The sequence below is a fragment of the Carassius gibelio genome, chromosome B9, assembly GCF_023724105.1.
Source record: "Carassius gibelio isolate Cgi1373 ecotype wild population from Czech Republic chromosome B9, carGib1.2-hapl.c, whole genome shotgun sequence".
Taxonomy (NCBI): Eukaryota; Metazoa; Chordata; class Actinopteri; order Cypriniformes; family Cyprinidae; genus Carassius; species Carassius gibelio.
Genome location: NC_068404.1, coordinates 9,814,740 through 9,838,016, shown reverse-complemented (window position 1 = coordinate 9,838,016; position 23,277 = coordinate 9,814,740). Strand labels below are relative to the sequence as shown.

General features: G+C 38.7%; 1 protein-coding gene across 50 annotated transcripts in view; it reads right to left on the bottom strand.

Moving 5' to 3' along the window:
* LOC127965162 (fibronectin) overlaps positions 1–22,182 on the bottom strand; it is a 58,838-nt gene extending 36,656 nt beyond the window's left edge. For 17 of the 50 annotated variants that reach the window (XM_052565772.1, XM_052565798.1, XM_052565795.1 and 14 more), the window contains exons 1-34: positions 21,859–22,181; positions 21,517–21,642; positions 21,218–21,355; positions 20,986–21,117; positions 20,361–20,498; positions 19,927–20,085; positions 18,889–19,086; positions 18,604–18,786; positions 17,752–17,928; positions 15,836–15,991; positions 15,614–15,742; positions 15,277–15,420; positions 13,027–13,148; positions 12,725–12,893; positions 12,341–12,526; positions 12,075–12,203; positions 11,550–11,639; positions 11,247–11,447; positions 9,948–10,226; positions 9,491–9,754; positions 9,304–9,398; positions 8,944–9,112; positions 8,772–8,858; positions 7,792–7,983; positions 7,143–7,406; positions 6,956–7,050; positions 5,840–6,008; positions 4,576–4,839; positions 4,390–4,484; positions 3,265–3,433; positions 2,847–2,941; positions 1,698–1,866; positions 911–1,174; positions 725–819 (exon numbers count right to left, since the gene is read on the bottom strand). In XM_052565772.1, the coding sequence (XP_052421732.1) occupies positions 725–819; positions 911–1,174; positions 1,698–1,866; positions 2,847–2,941; positions 3,265–3,433; positions 4,390–4,484; positions 4,576–4,839; positions 5,840–6,008; positions 6,956–7,050; positions 7,143–7,406; positions 7,792–7,983; positions 8,772–8,858; positions 8,944–9,112; positions 9,304–9,398; positions 9,491–9,754; positions 9,948–10,226; positions 11,247–11,447; positions 11,550–11,639; positions 12,075–12,203; positions 12,341–12,526; positions 12,725–12,893; positions 13,027–13,148; positions 15,277–15,420; positions 15,614–15,742; positions 15,836–15,991; positions 17,752–17,928; positions 18,604–18,786; positions 18,889–19,086; positions 19,927–20,085; positions 20,361–20,498; positions 20,986–21,117; positions 21,218–21,355; positions 21,517–21,642; positions 21,859–21,988 (5,472 nt within the window). In that variant the 5' untranslated portion in view covers positions 21,989–22,181. Of the gene's footprint in view, positions 1–724; positions 820–910; positions 1,175–1,697; positions 1,867–2,846; positions 2,942–3,264; positions 3,434–4,389; positions 4,485–4,575; positions 4,840–5,839; positions 6,009–6,955; positions 7,051–7,142; positions 7,407–7,791; positions 7,984–8,771; positions 8,859–8,943; positions 9,113–9,303; positions 9,399–9,490; positions 9,755–9,947; positions 10,227–11,246; positions 11,448–11,549; positions 11,640–12,074; positions 12,204–12,340; positions 12,527–12,724; positions 12,894–13,026; positions 13,149–15,276; positions 15,421–15,613; positions 15,743–15,835; positions 15,992–17,751; positions 17,929–18,603; positions 18,787–18,888; positions 19,087–19,926; positions 20,086–20,360; positions 20,499–20,985; positions 21,118–21,217; positions 21,356–21,516; positions 21,643–21,858 lie in introns of all 50 variants that reach the window. The other 33 variants (XM_052565800.1, XM_052565806.1, XM_052565799.1 and 30 more) reach the window with 23 other exon arrangements.
* Between the last annotated feature and the right edge of the window lie 1,095 nt (positions 22,183–23,277).

Here is a 23,277-nt window from a genome sequence, read left to right as displayed (position 1 = left end):
CAGATACAGTTCAGTTTAAAAATATTTTATTGATTAGATGTCATTTTCAAAATATTATCTGCATATTGCTAGAGCTTGTCTCCTAGCGATAAGCACTGTTTTTCAACTAAATTGACATTAGTTGGATAGTCTTACAGATCCGAAACAGGGATGATTTTATTGTGGGCGGAGCCTATCTGTTGGCAGAAAATTATTGTTTTCAAGTGGCAGTTTATGGAGCCATGGAATAAAAGAACAAAAAAGGTAAATTTGATTTTATATTTCAAAATTCTGATTTTTTTTCTCGCAGTTCCGAGATTATATATCACAATTCTAATGAGGAAAAACAACTCATCATTCTCTCTTTTCCCCTCTTCCCTTCTGGCTTTTCCCCCTCAGAATTGACAAGCTCACAATGAACGGTAAGTGAATATTATGTAGACCTATTGTTTAAATCAAAGGTATGCTTTAAAAGTAGAGTAATCATAGCAGTCTTCATCCATAGCATCTGCATTTACACGTCTGCGTTTCCTCTCAAATGGAGTCTTTGATGATAGTATGCTATAAAATTATTTGCAATTCGATATTGACATTCAGAGCATATTTTTTTCTCTTATTCCATGGACTTTACCCATTTACCTCCAGTTGTTCACCAACTTTTTTCTTCAAACACTATATACGCGCAGCTTCAAGTGACATAACTGTTACATCTATTCTGAATTTACTCTGGCATGTTTTACGGTACCTTGTATCCAATTTTAGGCACAGGGGTCCAGGAGACAATGATGGAGGTGTCTGTGACATCAGTGCTGAAGTGAGGAGCAATTCCCATCTGCGGAACTGAAAACCAGAAAATACAGGGCTATTGCATTAGCACTCTTTAAGTTAATGTATTTGGAATAATAAAAAATAAAACAAATCAGTAACTCACGTGTGGTGAAGGAGGCGATGGACCCCTCACTGAGCACATTGCCTTTTTCCGCATGCAGAGTGACAGTGTACTCGGTGTCAGGCTGCAAGTCGATGAGTGTGTACTGTGACGTACGGCCAGGAATATGCAGCTGTTTAGGGTTTGAGCCCTGGACAGTCAGGAAAAGTCTGTAACCTGTGACTTGAGCCCTAGGAGCTGACCAGATGATTACAGCACTGTCTTCAGTAACGTTAGTGAAATCAATATCGGTGGGTGGGTCGGGCTCTGTGAAGAGAAAGATAAAATTATATTAGATCCAATTCACCTATCCAACTCTCCATGTGTGATCCTGTAGTACCTGTAGTGACTGAGGGGATACCATCTGGCAGAATATCATTTTTTCATAAAACTGACCAAATTTGTGAGATTAAATTGAGCTCTTATGTTCTGTTTGCCAAAATAGTCTAATTAGTATAAATGCTGACAACACAAACATATTCTTTATAAAAAATTACTGAGAAAGCAATGTGTATTATGTAATTGCTCTATATTGAATATCTCAATAGGCATTTAAAGCAAGCACTGCACTGATAACAATAACTGCATAAACTGGGAAATCATGTGTACTGATTAAAACTGAGGCAAATAGTGATTTGAGATTCAAAAAATCTCTAAAACTGACCCAGATTCAAAGTGGTGGAAGAAAGAGAAAGAGCTGTAGACAAATAGTCAAAATTCAGCTGTACAACTCCACCAACACTCCTACATCTTCAATAAGCTCAATAAAATGCTGTTTCTTCACACTTACGAGTGACCACACGTCGAATGATGGGGTTGCCTTGCTCATGACCGTTGATGACCGGCTGGACGCTGTAGGTGTACTCAACTCCAGGAGTTAGACCTGAGATGTGGACACTACCAGACTCTGAGATCGTGTCCCTTGGAGCTTCTCCACCTTGACTGGGCCTCACGGTCAACTGCAGAGAAGAATTAGTGAGTAAACACTGTGTATTGAGTAATCATGACTGAATGTGTGTGAACGTGAGAGAAAAGAATGTCCAAAGTCAGTTTCTAAAGAGTACTTTTACATGTGTCTTACAACGGCCATTAAACCAAGAGTGATTGCCTATAGACCAATTATAGGTTTGTAAACATTCAGGATGCACGTACATTACATGAATATAGTACAAAATTGTTTGGTTTAAAAAATGTATATTTATTAGATGTCATATTCAAAATGTTCTGTGTATATTACTAGAGCTTGACACCCAGCAATAAGCACAGACATTCAACAAAATTGACATAAGACAGTGGGATAGTCTTACAGATCCTAAACAGGGATGACATTTTTTTTGTGGGTGGAGCCTATCTGGTGGTAGAAAATGATGGTTTTCAAGTGGCAGTTAATGGAGCAACGGAATAAAATATTTTTTTTATTTAAAAAGGTAAATTTGGTTTTATATTTCAAAATTCTGACTTTATTCTTGCAGTTCAGAGATTATATATCACAATTCTAATAAGGAAAAACAACTCATCATTCTCTGTCTTCCGCTCTTCTCTTCTGGCTTTGTCCCCCCTCAAAACTGACAAGCTCACATTGAACAGTAAGTGAATATTGTGTAGACCTATTGTTTAAATCAAATGTATGCTTTAAAAGTAGAGTAATCATTGTAGTTTTCATCCATAGCATGTGCATTTAAATGTCTGCGTTTAGCTTCAAATGGCGTCTTTAACCACAGTATTTTATAAAAACTATTTGCATTCCGATCTTAACATCAAAAGGCACAAAATATAATTTTTTTCTTATTTCATGGATTTTACCCATTTACCTCTGCTTGTTCAACAGTGTTTTTCTTCAACCACTATATATGCGCAGCTGCAAGTGACGTAACTGTGACATCCATTCTGAATTAGTCTATAGCTGTGCCAAAATGGCTCTGGCATGTTTTAACGGTACCTTGTATCCAATTTTAGGCACAGGGGTCCAGGAGACAATGATGGAGGTGTCTGTGACATCAGTGCTGAAGTCAGGAGCAATTCCCATTGGCTGAACTGAAAACCAGAAAAAACAGGACTATTGCATTAGAACTATTTAAGCAAATGTATTTGGAATTAAAAAACAAAAACAAACTCCAAGGTGGAGAAGCACTGCACTGATTACAATAACTGCATAAACTGAGAAAGCACGTCTATTAACACAAAACTGAGGTGAATAGTGATTTGTGATTCAAAAACTCTCTAAGACCGACCCAGAGTAAAAGTGGTGGAAGAAAGAGAAAGAGCTGTAGACAGATAGTCATAAGACAGCTGTATAACTCCACCAACACTCGCACATCTTTAATAAGCTCAATAAAATGCTGTTTCTTCAAACTTACGAGTGACCACGCGTCGAACGATGGGGCTGCCTTGCTCATGACCGTTGATGACCGGCTGGACGCTGTAGGTGTACTCAACTCCAGGAGTTAGACCTGAGATGTGGACACTACCAGACTCTGAGATCGTGTCCCTTGGAGCTTCTCCACCTTGACTGGGCCTCACGGTCAACTGCAGAGAAGAATTAGTGAGTAAACACTGTGTATTGAGTAATCATGATTGAATGTGTGTGAACGTGAGAGTAAAGAATGTCCAAAGTCAGTTTCTAAAGAGTACTTTTACATGTGTCTTACAATGGCCATTAAACCAAGAGTGATTGCCTATAGAACAATTATAGGTTTGTAAACATTCAGGATGCACGTACAACACACAGATACTGTACAAAATAGTTCACTTTAAAAATATTTTATTGATTAGATGTCATTTTCAAAATGTTATCTGCATATTACTAGAGCTTGTCAACCAGCGATAAGCACTGTTTTTCAACTAAATTGACGTTAGACAGTGGGATAGTCTTACAGATCCTAAACAGGGATTACTAATTTTGTGGGCGGAGCCTATCTGGTGGAAGAAAATTATGGTTTTCAAGTGGCAGTTTATGGAGCCATAGAATAAAAGAACCAAAAAATGTAAATTTGATTTTATATTTAAAAAAATCAGATTTTTTTGTTCTTTTTCACAGTTTCAGAGATTATATCTCACAATTCTAATAAAGATAAACCACTCATCATTCTCTCTTTCCCCTCTTCTCTTCTGGCTTTTTCCCCCCTCAGAATTGACAAGCTCACATTGAACAGTAAGTGATATTATGTAGACCTATTGTTTAAATCAAATGTATGCTTTAAAAGTAGAGTAATCATAGCAGTCTTCATCCATAGCATCTGCATTTACACGTCTGCGTTTAGCTTCAAATTGAGTCTTTGATGACAGTATTCTATAAAAATTACTTGCATTCTGATCTTGACATCAAAAGCCACAAAAACATATGTTTTTCTTATTCCATGGATTTTACCCATTTATCTCCAGTTGTTCACCAGCATTTTTCTTCAAACACTATATACGCGCAGCTTCAAGTGACGTAACTGTGACATCTATTCTGAATTTACTCTGGCATGTTTTAACGGTACCTTGTATCCAATTTTAGGCACAGGGGTCCAGGAGACAATGATGGAGGTGTCTGTGACATCAGTGCTGAAGTGAGGAGCAATTCCTATCGGCTGAACTGAAAACCAGAAAATACAGGACTATTGCATAAGCACTCTTTAAGCAAATGTATTTGGAATAATAAAAAATAAAACAAATCAGTAACTCACGTGTGGTGAAGGAGGCGATGGACCCCTCACTGAGCACATTGCCTTTTTCCGCATGCAGAGTGACAGTGTACTCGGTGTCAGGCTGCAGGTTGATGAGTGTGTACTGTGACATACGGCCAGGAATACGCAGCTGTTCAGGGTTTGAGCCCTGGACAGTCAGGAAAAGTCTGTAACCTGTGACTTGAGCCCTAGGAGCTGACCAGATGATTACAGCACTGTCTTCAGTAACGTTAGTGAAATCAATATCGGTGGGTGGGTCGGGTTCTGTGAAGAGAAAGATTATATTATTTTAGATCCAATTCACCTATCCAACTCTCCATGTGTGATCCTGTAGTACCTCATAGTGACTGAGGGGGTAATATTTGCCAGAATGTCAATTTTTCATCAATACTGACAACAGAAACATATGCTTTATTGAAAATTACTGAGAAAGCAATGTGTATTAAGTAATTGCTCTAATATCTCAATAGACATTAAAAGCAAGCACTGCTCTGATTACAATAACTGCATAAACAGGGAACACATGTGTACTGACATAAAACTGAGGTGAATAGTGATTTGTGATTCAAAAAACCTCTAAGACCGACCCAGAGTCAAAGTGGTGGAAGAAAGAGAAAGAGCTGTAGACAAATACCGTAATTCCTCAAATAAAACGGTAGTCAAATAAACACCGAGCCTCTGATAGTGGCCGGGGGCGTGGTCAACAGGCACAAATAAAGGCCGGTCTTAAATGAAGCCAAGGGGGAAAATTTGTGTGGATAATCAGCAGAGTCAGATAAGGTACGTACACGCCCACTGCCGGAGAGGTTCTCGTTCTCAAGTCAAGAACCGGTTGCATCGCTTTTTGGATCTCCAGTACACTGAACTGAGAACTGTTCCTGTCAGACGCGTCCGATTTGAGAACCGAGGATCTGATGATACTGCGCATGTGTGATTCAGCTTGAAGCAGACTGACACACAGCGCATCTGAACCGACCTGGTTCTGTGCTAATGTTATGATCTCTGTCCACTGGAACACTATCGCTTTTAATTTAAAAAAGTTTATTTAAAACAATTACTTATCAAACAGGTGGAATTAGAAATAAAGGCCTGCCTATAATAAAAGCCTGCTTCAAATAAAAGTCTGTTACCTTCTGCAGTTTAGGTAATTAAAGGCCCCTGTTTTTATTTGAGGAATTACGGTAGTCATAAGTCAGTTGTACAACTCCACCAACACTCCTACATCTTCAATAAGCTCAATAAAATGCTGTTTCTTCACACTTACGAGTGACCACGTGTCGAATGATGGGGTTGCCATCCTCATGACCGTTGATGACCGGCTGGACGCTGTAGGTGTACTCAACTCCAGGAGTTAGACCTGAGATGTGGACACTACCAGACTCTGAGATCGTGTCCCTTGGAGCTTCTCCACCTTGACTGGGCCTCACGGTCAACTGCAGAGAAGAATTAGTGAGTAAACACTGTGTACTGAGTAATCATGATTGAATGTGTGTGAACATGAGAGAAAAGAATGTCCAAAGTCAGTTTCTAAAGAGTACTTTCACATGTGTATAACAAAGGCCATTAAACCAAGAGTGATTGCTTATAGACCAATCATAGGTTTGTAAACATTCAGGATGCACGTACATTACACAGAGACAGTACAAAATAGTATGGATTAAAAAAAATCAAAAGTCATTTTCAAAATTTTATCTGCATATTACTAGAGCTTGTCACCCAGCGATAAGCACTGTTTTTCAACTAAATTGGCATTATATAGTGGGATAGTCTTATAGATCCAAAACAGGGATGATTTTTTTTTTTTGTGGGCGGAGCCTAGCAGAAAATGATGGTTTTTCAAGTGGCAGTTTATGGAGCCATGGAATAAAAAAAAAAAAAAAAAAAAAAGGTAAATTTGATTTAATATTTCAAAAATTCAGATTTTTTTCTCACAGTTCAGAGATTATATATCACAATTCTAATAAGGAAAAACAACTCATCATTCTCTCTTTTCCCCTCTTCTCTTCTGGCTTTTTTCCCCCTCAGAATTAACAAGCTCACATTGAACAGTAAGTGAATATTGTGTAGACCTATTGTTCAAATCAAATGTATGCTTTAAATGTAGAGTAATCATAGCAGTCTTCATCCATAGCATGTGCATTTAAACGTCTGCGTTTAGCTTCAAATGGCGTCTTTGATGACAGTATGCTATAAAAATTATTTGCAATTCGATATTGACATCAAAAGGTACAAAAATATTTTTTTCTCTTAATCCATGGATTTTACCAAATTTACCTCCACTTGTTCACCAGCGTTTTTCTTCAACCACTATATATGAGCAGCTGCAAGTGACGTAACTGTGACATCTATTCTGAATTTACTCTGGCATGTTTTACGGTACCTTGTATCCAATTTTAGGCACAGGGGTCCAGGAGACAATGATGGAGGTGTCTGTGACATCAGTGCTGAAGTGAGGAGCAGTTCCCATCGGCTGAACTGAAAACCAGAAAATACAGGACTATTGTATTAGAACTATTTAAGCAAATGTATTTGGAATAATAAAAAATAAAACAAAATCAGTAACTCACGTGTGGTGAAGGAGGCGATGGACCCCTCACTGAGCACATTGCCTTTTTCCGCATGCAGAGTAACAGTGTACTCGGTGTCAGGCTGCAAGTTGATGAGTGTGTACTGTGACATACGGCCAGGAATACCCAGCTGTTTAGGGTTTGAGCCCTGGACAGTCAGGAAAAGTCTGTAACCTGTGACTTGAGCCCTAGGAGCTGACCAGATGATTACAGCACTGTCTTCAGTAACGTTAGTGAAATCAATATCGGTGGGTGGGTCGGGCTCTGTGAAGAGAAAGATTATATTGTATTAGATACAATTCACCTATCCAACTCTCCATGTGTGATCCTGTAGTACCATATAGTGACTGAGGGGGTACCATCTGGCAGAATATCATTTTTTCATAAAACTGACCAAATTTGTGAGATGAAATTGAGCTCTTATGTTCTGATTAATGCTGACAACAGAAACATATTCTTTATTGAAAATGACTGAGAAAGCAATGTGTATAAAGTAATTTCTCTCTTCTCTGTATTTAATATCTCAATAGATATTAAAAGCAAGCACTGTACTGATTACAATACACATGCGTTCCCAGTTTATGCATAGTTACTGACATGAAACTGAGTTGAATAGTGATTTGTGATTGAAAAAATCTGTAAGACCTACCCGGACTCAAAGTGGTGGAGACAGGAACACTCTCGATTTCATCCTTCACAGTAAACACGCTGACATTGTACTCCACTCCTGGACTCAGATTCTCTAACGTGCACGAGTTCTGTCCTGCCTTCACAAACTCCTCTATAGAGTTCCCTTGTTGCCCTTTGGTGGGAGTGCAGGTCACCCTGTGACCCGTGATGTCTGAGGGAAAAGAACAAGTGTCACCAAGGGAAAATCAAGCAGTTCATTTGTGTAGTGAACATGTGAGCTCATTTGAGAAAGGACAGAACATATTTTCATTATACAGTGTTCCTGCATTTTATTTTAGACCAAAATAATTTCCATGACTTTTCATGGAACCTTTAATTGTTTGTATGCAATTGCTAGAACATTGGAATTAATGCGTTTGAAAAAATGATGAACTAGTTTGATTGATTTTATTGATAAAGATCAGCATAAGAGATTGATACACTCACAAATCACTTTCTTGTCGATGAAATATTAGCTACAGAGTAAAACATATATACACACACATACAGACACACACAATTTCATATATATTTTTTTTTTTTACAATTTCAGTTACAATTATGTATAATCAAATTCATTCATACATATACATATACATACATATATATATATATATATATATATATATATATATATATATATATATATATATATATCTTTCGGTAATCATCCTAATATGCTGATTTGCTGCTCAAGAAACATCTTTATTCAGATGGACTTTTTTAAATAAGATTCTTTGATGAACAGAAAGTTCAAACGATCACCATTTATTTAAAATATAATATTATTTAGTACACAGTAATATGTCCTTAGTATCACTTTTGATTAATTTAATAAAGAAATATTAAATTTAAACATACAAAAAGGTATATTTGAACAGAAGTCTGTTTATTTTGAAACTTTAACAAGCACATGTAAAACATGATTTGTTCTATTATGAGTAATATCTCAGTACTAACCTGGGATTTTAGCATCGCTCCATTGTACCATCAGCTCTCCAGTGTTCGGGTTGGACTGCAAGTTCAGATCCGTGGGTGGAGAAAGAGCTGTAGACAGATAGTCATAAGACAACTCCACCAACACTCCCACATCTTCAATAAGCTCAATAAAATGCTGTTTCTTCACACTTACGAGTGACCACACGTCGAATGATGGGGTTGCCTTGCTCATGACCGTTGATGACCGGCTGGACGCTGTAGGTGTACTCAACTCCAGGAGTTAGACCTGAGATGTGGACACTACCAGACTCTGAGATCGTGTCCCTTGGAGCTTCTCCACCTTGACTGGGCCTCACGGTCAACTGCAGAGAAGAATTAGTGAGTAAACACTGTGTATTGAGTAATCATGACTGAATGTGTGTGAACGTGAGAGAAAAGAATGTCAAAAGTCAGTTTCTAAAGAGTACTTTTACATGTGTCTTACAATGGCCATTAAACCAAGAGTGATTGCCTATAGCTGTACCAAAATAGCTCTGGTATGTTTTAACGGTACCTTGTATCCAATTTTAGGCACAGGGGTCCAGGAGACAATGATGGAGGTGTCTGTGACATCAGTGCTGAAGTGAGGAGCATTTCTGATTGGCTGAACTGAAAGCCAGAAAATACAGGACTACTGCATTAGCACTCTTTAAGCAAATGTATTTGGAATAATAAAAAATAAAACAAAATCAGTAACTCACGTGTGGTGAAGGAGGCGATGGACCCCTCACTGAGCACATTGCCCTTTTCCGCATGCAGAGTGGCAGTGTACTCTGTGTCAGGCTGCAAGTTGATGAGTGTGTACTGTGACATACGGCCAGGAATACGCAGCTGTTTAGGGTTTGAGCCCTGGACAGTCAGGAAAAGTCTGTAACCTGTGACTTGAGCCCTAGGAGCTGACCAGATGATTACAGCACTGTCTTCAGTAACGTGAGTGAAATCAATATCGGTGGGTGGGTCAGGTTCTGTGAAGAGAAAGACAAAAGATTCAGAAAAAGTAATCTCATAAAATGTGTAAATTAATATTTATTAAAAATGCTGACAAGAAAATATTGTGAATGTACTGTATGTTAAGGCATTTTTCCTGGACAATACAACAATATTGATTTAGAAACCTATGTTTTTGCTTTAGTGAAAATATCTTTGCTTTTTTCTCACTTGTAGCTTGCTCTCCAACCAGCGGCTCGCTCTCTTCCCCTGATTTGAGAGCATAGATGAAGAAGCGGTAAAGGGTTCCAGGCTGGAGGTTTGTGATCTCAGCGTAGGCGTTCGGTGTCACAGGGAATGGTAGTACTCTCTCGACCAAGCCATCTGGACCCACCTCGCCCACAGACACACGGTACCCTGACACCACTGTGGATGGTCCGGTCCAAGTGATTATGATTTTAGAGTCAGACACTTCAAAGAACTGCAGATCGGTTGGAGACGGAACTTCCTCTGTGGGTAGAAAACAATGTTTTTTCTTCTTTCAGACTATCAATATTTTTTCTTCTTTCAGACTATCATGGATAAAGTTTCATGCTATCCTCATACTTGCTCTTTTTTTACCTCCTGAGACACAAAATCTGATTCTGACCTTCCTTTGAAGGGCTTAAGTTTATTGTAGCCTCTCATTCAAACATGGCAATCCATGTGTTTACCATTCTGTAAAACTTGCTCATCTAAGCAAAGGAATTCAGACACCCTACCAACAGACCAGCCGGCCTGACAGGGAAAGAATAACAGGCTTTCAAGTCTGTTTGTTTTAAAACCAACCATAATATTTCACCATCAAAACCTGATTGCATGTACAGCTAAAATGTTTGTGGAACCATTTCTGTAGCATTTGCATCATCAAGATCACGTAGAAGAATCAGAGCATGCTATAAAAGCCAATGTGGGTAAACACCAGACAAATGTCTCCTCGTTGAGACCCAGACAGTTTTGCAGAGTTGCAATGTTTGCTGATTTGCCAGATCAGGACGAAACAGTCAGACCTCTGAAATGCTCTCCCAGCCAGACCCCATAAAAATCAAGATCTGCACAATTTCAACATATTACCCTATATGGGATTCACAGGGATTTGGACGCTAACTGGCTGACTCAACTCAAATGTGATCTTATCTTTGGGCTGCCAGACAAAACACATAAATCTACTCAAAGAAAACAATAAAAAAGACATTTATGGCTTGATGACATCATGTTATGTTTCCACTGCACTACAGAGATCACACCATTTGTTAAACAGAAGTTATCATCTTCAGATGTATCCTGAAACACTGAGGTCAAGTAACATCTCTTCTCTAAAAATGCAGGTGAATTTAGTCAAGAACAGCTCTAGATCGCAATTCACCCCTAAAAACCAAAATAAATACAAAATTATATTTAATAAAACAGAAGCCTGTTTTAGGAACTTCTTTTTTTTCATTGTCACTTCATAATAGTTTTTTTTCGAGATTCTCAACAGTGATTTCATACCTGCCAGTGGTTCTCCAGCAGTTGTGACCTGAATAAAAATAGGTTCACTCTCCATATTCTCTTCCACTGAGTAGATGCTGATGTTATAGAGCAGACCGGGGCGAAGGTCGCCCAGGGTCACTGAGGTGGCGGTGTTAGGCAGGTTCAACTCAGTGCTACCAGAGCTACCCTCTTCAGATGGCGTGTAAACCACACGGTAACCTAAATAAACAAGACATACATTGGTAAACAGCTGTGTATAAGTCCCATAATGTTTTTATTTTTTTATTTATTTTTTTTACTACAGACTAAAAGGCTGTTTACCGGTGATGGGAGCCACAGGTTTAGACCAGCTGATGATGATGGAAGACTCCCCCACATCCTTCACTTCATGTTCAGAAGGAGCATCTGGAGCTGTGGAAACACAAGCCAAAAAGATCACATCATCATAAAGTGAAATACTTCAAGTGAGCGTATTTCTCAGTGGCAACTGAAAGACGACAAGAAATTGACTTCCTATACCACTCAAATTTGATTTAATTAATTTAATCTTTTTATATATTAAACTGTAAATTACATTCCAAGTAAGAAAATTATCTTGACTGCCACATAACAATGTTGTGTATTGTCATATTATCTATTTTTATTTGATTAAGATGAATGTGAAAGCTACATCTTACCTGAAAGAAAATTCCAAATTGAACAGGGGTGTTTATGGGGTCATGCATTTTAAAGTTAACCAATAATATCATAACACATTTTTCATTTTCTACTCAAATAGTTTCTAGAGGGTTTTATAGGATTAGAAAAAGGCCAAAATGGTCATAGAGACCAAGAAAAAAAGATTACCTGTGGTCTGGGAAGTAGTTAGGATAAGGTTAGGTTTTCCTTCTTCTGTCACTTCATACACATTTACAGTGTACTTCCTTCCTGGGAGAAGTTCGCTGATGTTCACGGACGTAGCCGAATGAGGAAGGTCTGGAAACGGATACTCAAGTTAGCAGGAATTGCAAATATAGTCGCATTCAGCTTCAACAAATCAACTGCAGACAAAGAGGTTTGCTGGCCTCAGCTGACTACAATAAAAATGCCGAACTTGTCATGCACAAACTAACCCAAGATCATGGGCTGTCCGGTCTGCCCTCCCTCCTCATTCAGCTCATATTCCACCCTGAATCCAGACACAGTGTCGGACGCAGACACCCAAGAGATGACAAAACTGCTGGAAGTGATCTCCGTCACAGACTCAGAGGTGTCCACCATCGGAGGAGGCGGTGTGGTCTCTCCCTCAGAGGGTGTCACTAGGGAAGAAACAGAAAGAGGAACATTAACAACCATGACTTCCAAACATTTGGAAACAATAAATACCATTCAAATTACAGATGAATTCAGGAATTAATTATGCTTGGAAACTGTGTGGGTTTTATACACAAATACATGCGCATGCACGTTTAGTAAATGAGAAGAACCATAGCCATTTACATCGCTGGACGACTTACATGAGCCATGCACGGTGGAGAAATCAAAGCGAGTGGTTTCTCTACGTCCAAAACGCAGGATGCTGATGAGTTGACCCTCGTAGGTGACTCCTGGCTTTAGTCCAGCAATAGTGTAAGAGTTCAGATGGCCTGGAATAGTTACCTCCATCCATCGGATATGAGTGTTTTTCTGTTTAAAAACGAGTAGGTTGCAGCTCAACAGACACCCATAGTTTTTATTAGATAAATAACCTCTTGAATGCAATCAGAAGTCAATTTCATTTAATGAGCAAAGGGCATACAGCGTCACAAAAGAGCCTCACCGGTCTCCATTTGAGTATGTACTGTGTGATGTGTTCAGAAGCCGGCGCGTTCCATTGGATGGGATGAGAGTTGGGCTGGTTGCCAGACTCTGATATGATCACCTGCACTGGACGATTACCACCTGATAGAGATATATAAAAGATATTCAATATTTGAATCATATTTACAGCCAAAAGCACCTATACTTGCAAGGTCTTTAGAAGATATCATGCTGCTCACCATGCTTATACTGTAAAACAACAAAGAGAGTAAACAGTGTTCCCACAACTGGCATACCACACACGAAAACAAACAAAGATGATTTCTGGCTTAAAAATACATTATGGTTGTCAGGGGTGTTCTAGGAAAGAGACTAAATGTTTGTAGCGCTAGTGTGTTCTGGTCCTTTTGGGAAACGCTGAAATGGGAAACGTAGCACTAGCCTGTGAGATTCTTACCACAGATTCAGCACTGAGACTCGAGGCTCAGGCTTTTAAACCTTTAAATCCAGCAGACAAACTGCTTTAGCAATAACAACAGTCCAAAGATAACTCCCAGCAACTTTTCTGAAGTGGTAAATCTCTATTATTTACCCAACAAATTTCCCAACACTGTATATAAAACTCATTTTTCTTCAAGTGTCTTGCAGCCTCATAAGGCAATATCCCCAAATTGCTTCTGATTTCAATCTGGTCCTTATTTTTCCCAATTACTGCCATGAGGGTAGTCTGTACAGCACTTAAAGTTCACTTAGTCTGCATTACGTTCCGCCAGCCTGCACCAGCTTCACCCCCACTGTTCCCAGCCTTCTCACAGCTGGACTCCATTACTGAGGGATATTGCTCTGGGGTTGCTTCCACTATCTGAGCAAAGGGATCACTTCTGACCCTAACAAGCTCTTACAAAAAGAGAAAACTTTATTAATGCAGACCTTGTCAGATTTTGTGGTGGAGCTTGTGGTTTTTTATAAATACAAGTAACTCACAGATTTAGTTTGGCCTAAGAAAGATTGGATTAAAAAAAAAAAAAAAACACTGTAGTTGTCATTAGGGTTGGGTTATACAACCAAAATATTGTACTTTTTATAATATCACAGTAACAGTATAAAATGGAAGTTTATATCATATTATATAACTAATTTTTTAAATATTGTAGTCAGAAAGATTTTTAAAAGGGACCAAAAAAAGTTATACTTCAAATAAACGCTGTTCTTTTAAAATTTTATTCATCAAAAAATCCTGAAAAAAATATATATTTTATGGTTTCCACAGAAAAAAAAAAAATGAACCACCAAACATGTTTTTCACACTGACACTAATAAGAAACTATTCTTGAGAATAAATTCAGCATATCAGAATGATTTCTGAAGTATCATGTGACATTATAAAAATATTACTATTTTTACTGTATTTAAAACAAATGCAGCTTGTAAAGACCACAGAATTTTCCAACATTCTAGTCACAAATAAATGTATTCAATATATGAACACCTGGTTTAGCAAGCCACAGCACATCAAAACAAAACCAATACATTGGAAGACTATAGTTGAACTATAGCATTCTGCTTAGTCTTGGATTTAAAAAAAAAACAAAAACAAAAACAAAAAAACACATTTTTACCATCATACCGTCCAGCCCTGCCTGTTGGTTTTCTTCTACAAAAGTTTGGAGACTTGAGGCAACCATTAACGATGGAAACTACATAATCTCTTAATGACTTTACAGATGTTGTGCAAGCAGAAAAAGTAACAGGTTTGGTTGATTTTCAAACTTGTTCCTAGCACAGGATGAAAGCAACTCAAAGACAAACAAACAGTGCCAAAAGGACTGTAGGGGGTGATTGAGACAGCTGTGTTGATTGGCTGTGTGCTTTTCTCCATCCACAGAACTTCAAAAGAACAGACGGCAAATACAAGTCATGGGCCCACCCAGATCAAGGTGTGGATGAGTGCATCTTAAAACCGACATCCTTGATTTCAAACACTGCCAGAGGACGAGCATTTGTTGAAAGTTGTAAAAGAAGCGATCACAAGGAAGAACGAACCCTAATTGCCTCTCTAACAAAACACCTGGGAAAAACGGCATACAGCACCCTTGCTCTCAGTAAACATCTGGAAGTCTTTGACTTCCAAGCCACTCCCCATCCATGCCCACAAGACTACTTTTAGCAGTACACAGCGTGACCCAGATACTGTGTGTGAGTGTGTGTGTGAGAGAGAGAATGAACGAACGAACGAACATGTGCCCCATAAAAGACGTTGTTTACTCACCATGGAAAGTCTGCTGAGGCTCGCAGCTCATCTCTCCGAGGCCATTTCCATAGCAGTAACATCTGTAGTGGATTCCCTGAATGAGTTTGTCCCAGGAATCTCCAATCTGATAGTACACTCTAGTTTCTGGCTCCTGGCACTGATCTGGAAATGAAAATCGGAGTAACACAGTCATTATCCAATCATTAGTTTGGTCACTTATAGGGAACAAGGCAAAAAAAAATGCTGATCCCAAGGCAACAATTTGGAGGAAAAGACACTCTAATGGTTTCAAGAAATGTTCATTTAAGCAAATGAAGACAAATGTATAATTTCTCTTTATATCCTAGAAGCTCACCGATAGCGTCACACTTCCAGCGTCCACGGCCTTCACCGAAACAGGTGCAGTTCATCATGTAGCCTTCGTTGTGCAGTTTAGTAAAAGTCTGATTTACTTCGTAGGTCAAATTATCCACAGTGCACTGGTCTGAAGATGACAAGCCATATATGGACATTTGCACAATGATACATAACTTCATTGCATTCATTATGAGGGGGGAAGAGAAATGACAAATCTCACCTTTGAGTTGAGAGTAGGCCATGCAGCTCCATTCTCCACGGCCATTGCCCATACAAGTACAGCGCATCATGTGACCCAGAACATCATGGCGTCTGTCCCATTGATCACCCACACGATACATCACACCCTCACCAATGGTACACACCTCTTCATGGGCTGATGGAAACCGATCAATAAACATTTGAGTAAACTGCTGAAATAATCATGCACAAACCTGCAGATCTTTAAATTCTCCTCAACTGTCCTGCAAAAAAACTAACCAAACTTCAAGGCTATTCAGCCAATGAGACAAGCATATATCGGTTTTGAAGCACTCGAGGACTTCCGAATACAACCTCCTAAATTCTTCACAGAACAAGAAAAAGCATGAAGTACAGGAGGAGCCATAATGGATTTATGCCATGGGAACTTGGGGAATTGGCGAATATAGCTTTTAAATTAAGCAATTAAGTCAAGTCACATTTACAGATTTCAAAGCAGCTTCAAAGTAGTAAACAAGAAAATAACAGAAATCATTTTCTTCAGTTATTATGAAACGGATACAATTTAAGACATCAGCTCTAAAAAAAGGCAATAGTGTCATTATTCAGATCAATTTAGCTCCGTGTTGATTCAGTTAAATTCATGTTGCTTTAAGTTATAACTAAGTTCATTAGTTATAAAGCAAAATCAATTTAACTAAAAAGCAGCTCTACAGAAGGAAATAGTGTCATTATTCAACTGATTTAGTTTAATAATATTGAAAGTTCATCAAATTATGAAACAAACTTGATTCAGCCAAAAGTAGCTCTACAACATCAGAGTTTGAGGAATAAATACCCGATCCAGTTAACTGAATTGTTTTTAATGGCCTGAAGAGATCAGTATAATTAATCAGTTAAGCAATTTGGGGGTCAATTAGGGTCAAAGAGTTAAAACTCAATCCTAATGGCCACAGATCCATAAAGCTCAAGGCAGTTCCTCACAATCGGCCTTATTGTTTTAACTGGGATATCTCTGATTGGTGTATCTGGTTAATAAAAGAGGACTAGAGTGAGGAAATCTCTCCAGGGTTAAGAGTGGAGGAGGTTACACAGCTGCCCTGGAGACCTGCCAGATGTATGCTTCACTGCCAACCAGACTCTGGTCCAAAGCCAAGCTCCCCTCCGTCTGCAGCCCCGCACAGCTGAGGGGCCACGGCTATCACAAAAATGTCTGCTTAAACAATAGCTGAAGCTTCGAAAGTACCCACGTTTTGCACATTCAGTACAGCAAGTAAAACCTACAGATCAAGATATCACTTGTACTGAAAACCAAAACAGTTGATGTATGATAATGGTTCCTGTGTTGAGACAAGAATCTCTACCCCCTACAAAACAAACACGACAGGGCAACACAAAAAGCAGCTCTGGTTTCAATCTATACATGTTAGATCACTGAATCCCACCAATATCAATAAACTCCCCAGGGTTCGCCTGGCTCTAACTGGCACCCTGGTGACAGAGACACCCATCAAAGCGGAGTCAGAAGGAGGTGTTTATGTAAATACAGCTGAATAGGTGCTGAGTGATCTTTTGTTTCACGTAGTTAACATCCTCATCTTAACTGTTATTAGATCTCCTCCCATACAGACCGCAAGGTATTTAAGACATTTGAGATGCATGAAATGACACTTATTTGATCTATTCAGTCTTTTTACCAATACGCCCGAAGTAAGGAAAAGAATGGGACCTGAAATGCAATGTTTAAGAGAAGATTAAGATAAAATGATATGCTCAAAGCACGTTATTAAGATCCAGGATCCAGATCCAGGAGTGCTTTCATAACATTAAAATTCTCAATTTTCCAATGTTCCAAGCACCTGTCAAGTCATAACCTGCTACTCTCTCTTTCTCTTTGGCTTGAGCATTTATTGTTAGCGTAAAACTGGCACTTACCTGCCATGGGACAGAAGCCAAACCGCTGCTCTCGGTCAAAGTTATAAGTTGTGCCACACCATTTCATGCCATCTCTCCTGCCTTCAGCGGTGCAGTCAGTGTAGTTACGGCCATTGTAAAGGAACGGGAAGTGACAGAGTGCACCATTGGAGTTTCCCCCTCTTGTTGTGACCATAACTAAAAATAATGAAGATATTTACAAGTGAAAAACAGTAGCAGTTTCAAGGAAAAGTTTTAACTTCCAATAAATTTATGACAGTATAACTGTGATGGTTCAGCACTCTTTCAGGTCTCAAGACAACAACATTTCAATAACCAACCTTGTAGATATGATAGATATGTAGATATCTGAAAATGTTAAAGCTATGCATGCATTTATATATTAAAAAAAAACACACTGGATATTTAGTTTGATTCAGATATTTTAGAATTACACTACCATGTTATATGTTTTTTTTTAAAGAAATGAATACTGTTAATAATTAATATTTTTATTCAGGATGAATATTAAAGTGACAGTAAAAGCATTTATAATGTTACAAAAATATACATTACAAATTCTGTTCTTTTAAACTATTAAAAAAAGAATGCTGAAAAATATTAAAATATTAAACAGCACAACTGTTTTCAACATTGATAATAATAAGAAATGTTTCTTGAGCGGCAAATCAGCATATTAGAATTATTTCTGAACGATCATGTGACACTGAAGACTGAAAATTTTGTTTTGGCATCTTTTTTTTTTTTTTTACTGTTCTTTTTTACTGTATTTTTGATCAACTGAATGCATATTTGGTGAGCATTAGAGACTTCAGAAACATCAAATAAAGTTAATAATGAATATAAACTTGCCATTGTTGCTGGTACAGAAGGAGTACTTGTAGTCTTTCTCAAAGTCGGCTGAGGTGCTGCACCAGAGCTGCCCATCACTGCGCCCCTCAGACGTACAGGAGTAGAATGTTTTCCCCATGAACACGAAAGGGAACACACACGGCAGGCCACCTGAGCTCCCACCATAGACCTGGGACTGGCTCTCTGCATACACACACACATCACACATGACAATTAAAACATGAGATACAAGCACAGCATTCAATCTAAATGAAAACTGATAGTTTGATCGACAATGACATTAACCTGATTCATCACAGCTGACACCGTTGCCCAAGCAGGTACACAACATCTGTTTGCTGCCCTGGGTCTTGATCCAGCGCATGCCCAGGCCATAGGAAACACCTGTGTCTGTCAGACAGGATCCCTGCGTGGGGTGTTCAGGCACCGCCTGTGGCTGATGCACTGCAGGCTGGATATTAGTCACCACACGAGACCCAGTACCTAGTGTACAACAAAACACATAAGGATACAGATTTTGTATCAACCGGGCCCACTAAGAGGCCTCTACAAACATCCAGGGTATCCCAAATAATAATTTAAATTAACAATCTTCATTTGAAAAGCTAAAACACACTAAAAATAAAGATATACAGCCCTCATATTAAATAGATTGGACATTGTGATAATCAGTCACAAGACACTGATCGTTCAAAACGAGCCACTCATATTCAATTTGAGAGCTGCTGTGAAGGGTAAGGTCATCAGTGAATAATGATTTCTGCCTTTTGCACAAAGTAACTGTATGATTTCAAAACACTGGGTAAATAGGACACAGTTAATAACAACATTGGTTTGGACATACATGAGAGTAACTTTTACAGAATTTTTATCTTTAGGTCATTGTTACTTAAAGGGATAATGAGTTCACCCAAAAATGAAATCTAATGTTTATCTGCTTAACCCCAGGGCATCCAAGATGTAGGTGACTTTTTTTCTTCAGTAGAACACAAACAAAGATTTTTAACTCAAACCATTGCAGTCCGTCAGTTATATAATGTAAGTGGATGGGAATTACAGAAAAAAAGATTGAAAAAAATCTTTGTTTGTGTTCTACAACAGAGTCACATCTTGGATGCCCTGGGTGTAAGCAGATAAACATCACATTTTAATTTTGGTTGAACTATACCTGTAAGTATTATTCATATACTACTACAGTATTTTGAATGAAATTTTACTTTTTAACTGAATTCTTAAGTTTTTATTTTTTTTATTTTAGGGTTTTCAAAATAATATTTATATACTATACAGCTTTATTTCACTAAACAAAAAAAAGTTTTTTACCCAGACCAGTGGTGTGCAGTGATGCATGTCTCTCGCATTTCCACTCTCCACGTCCATTTCCAGTACACAAACACTGTACCACATGTCCGAGAGAATCCGTCTTGCTCCACGTGTCTCCGATCCGGTAAGAAGTGCGTTTGTCCTGGTCATTACAGCGATCTGTGATGCACACAAAAACGTACAAAGCAGATGTTTCTCATCAGAATCATGTTGCAGTTAATTCTTCTAAATAATTTTTTTTTTTTAAATGCAATAATGTAAAACTTTTTTTTTATGTTTGTTTGTTTAAAAAGTCTTTGCACTGAAGCCAGAGAGTTTAACTGCACTTTGAGCGTATAATTAAAGTGAATCCAGTTGGACAGATGGGAGATTGGGAAAGGGAGTTTTGTGTGGTTTGGACTGTTGCATACTTCTAAAAAGGGTGGAGTTCTTACTTCTGGATGTGCATGTAATACGTCCATTTCCTTCTCCTAAACAGGTGCAGTCCACCATCATCCAGCCTTGGTAGGGTTTCTCCCAGGTCTCACCAACCATGTAGGATGTGCCAGCAGCATCGTCAAAACAGCGTTCCGCTATCAAGAAAAAAATGGTTTTAATAATATGATGATGTTAATACTTTTACTTACATGATGTATCACAGTTCCTTTCCATCATGTCCAAAACCACTATAATTAAAGAGCTTATTAAATCACTTTATGATTGCAGTTTCTTGCCTGTGTCAACATATTTTGTATTGAAACAGGCAATTTGGGTGGGACATATTGGAGGGATCGACCCTTTTGAAAACAAAATTGCTGATAGGTTGCATCACAGCCATGAACCATGACTTGCTACTTATAAGCTACATGTGGTATTAAGGGGAGAAATATTCTTTTTCTAGAAAGCATTTGATTGGACAAAAATTTGTAATGCATTTTGAGTCATCAATAGTCTAGTTTAGTTTTAATATAAGAGACAGTTAATTTAAAAGTATACTATCATATAAATCATAGCAATCACACAGATAAAAAGCAACAATAAACGCAAAAATGGTGTTTTCCAATGAATGCTCAAACTCACAAACAGGTTTGCAGGTCCACTCTCCTTTTCCATTTCCCAAACACACGCACTCTAGCATGTAGTCTCCAGTGTCGTGTGGTCTCTTCCATGTGTCTCCAATCTTGTAGGAGTGCCCTCCCTCATGACAGCGGTCTACAAAAGAAGCCAAGTAGGTAAGCAGCAGCACAACTCCAAAAAGCGTAATTTCCAAAGTGCCATTAGGTATAGTGAAGGAAAGTTCCAGTCTACCCACTCCCAATAGTGCAGCTGATTTTCCCTCGGCTGGAGCCAATGCAAGTGCAGTCCCAGATCATCCCGTCCTTGGGCCTCTCATAAGTCTCTCCAACCCGATAGGAGCGAGCGTTTATTTTATCATAACAGGTTTCCTCAGCTGGGAACAGAAATGGACTTTGATCCTCATTACCTCTTCAAAGTTGTCAAATGCAAAATACATTTACATGCAAATAAATTGTTATTATTTAAACCAAGTGAGGAAACATTCATCCAGTTCTGTGCCTTCAAGGGAAAAAAATCCAATGTAAGAGGACTCACCATCAGGCTTTGATTTACACTTTATACCAGAAACTCCATGACAAGTGCATAGCAGTGTGTTGCCCAGATAACTGCGCTCCCACTGCTCTCCAACTCCATAATGCTTACCACTCTCAACACAGCCATCTGCAGAGCACACAATGGAAGTATTCTGACTGAGCGCTACATTATTTTAACTTTCTCAAAAACAAACCATGATCGCACAAAGAAGAAAACGAGAATCACCAATGCACAGTTTCCAGCGTTTAATTCACCATTTGCGTGCGTAAAGCCAATCAATAAGCTACTAATTTGCCTATTTCAATGAATCAAAACAAAACAAACACATATAGGACCGCATACCTTGGGATACGGATGACACCGAGTGTTCCAGAACTTGTCTCCTATGTTTCCCCGTTGCTTTCGGCATACACTGTACAGTGCAGGCGAGCAAAGCCACCGCCAACGCCGTGCCCAACGGGCCACTGGTCATTGTCACAGGTGAGATGAAACACAAGTATACCGAGAGTTAAACCTTCCTTTCCTAGCAATGGAGGATCGAGGAGACGCGGTTGTTCACTGGCTGAGCGATTCAGATTCACCACAGCCTCTTCAGATCTCCAAGTTCCCCGTTTCTCTCCCTGTGCGTCCTGCCCCTCCTGCTCTAGCACGCACCTCTGCGGAGAGCTCAGATGTGCGGAGCGCTTTTATTTGACCTCCACAATCCGCCCTGGAGGAGGAACTACCCCTGCACACGCGTACGGAGCAACACAGACAGACACCCAATCTGAAGCTCGCTTTTTGCGTACAAAGTTTAGGATAATAATTCATTCAGAGCGAACGCTCGCAAACAACCAATGTCAGCGCAGTCACCTTTTGTTGTGTCTCTAATCCAATACACAATTACTAAAGTAATGACCCAAATCTGTCCGTTTAAGGAAGCCTGTGAGTCTGTCCTAATCTAATAGAGATCATGCTACAGTTGGAGTCCATGGATGTCCCATGTCCCATTCACAGATGGTTCAGGGCGCTGCATCCATCTGAAACCAATTATAGACAAACTCTTCACTTTAATAACACTTCCCTGGTGGTAAAATAAAGTCATTCTCAGTTTACTGCCACCCTTAGAAAGAAATTAAGATTGAAAGAGGACTCATGAGACAGATGTAAGTGAAAAAATAAAACTTTCTTGATTTTAACTTTATTTAGAAGTCGCTCCAGCTGAGCCAGGAGGCTGACATTTGAATATGTTAATCTCAAGGAGACCATCTTACATTTTCTAAAGTTTCAAAACCAAGGGATATTCCTAAATCTCATGGACCACTTGTGAAATACATGCAAATGCATGTATAGAGGCCTACTGCAGCCACTTTTACTTTTTTAAATGCTTCCCAGCAGGAGTGAAATTTTAATGTCATCAGTAATGTAGAAAAAAATCGTTAGGCTAAAAAATGTTTATAGGTTGATATAACCATGTCAATGGCTAAGCTCATTGAGAATTGCTAAAATTTTATCGCCAAATATATTCCAAACGTGATAGTTATGATGTCAGTAAGCAGTGTCCTTGCTATAATTTAATATTTACATATTTTTCAAGTCAAAACTGTTGCTGAAATGTAGTTCATAGCATCCGCTACTTGTATGTATCTTGTTTATCCATGCTCTGTTTCTTACAGCTTGATGGATCTGTCTGTATGCCTGATCTTAGTCTATCTTGCAGGTCATTCATGGAAATGTCAGCACCCTCTCATTTTAAAACTGTAACCCTCTCTCTCTATGAAT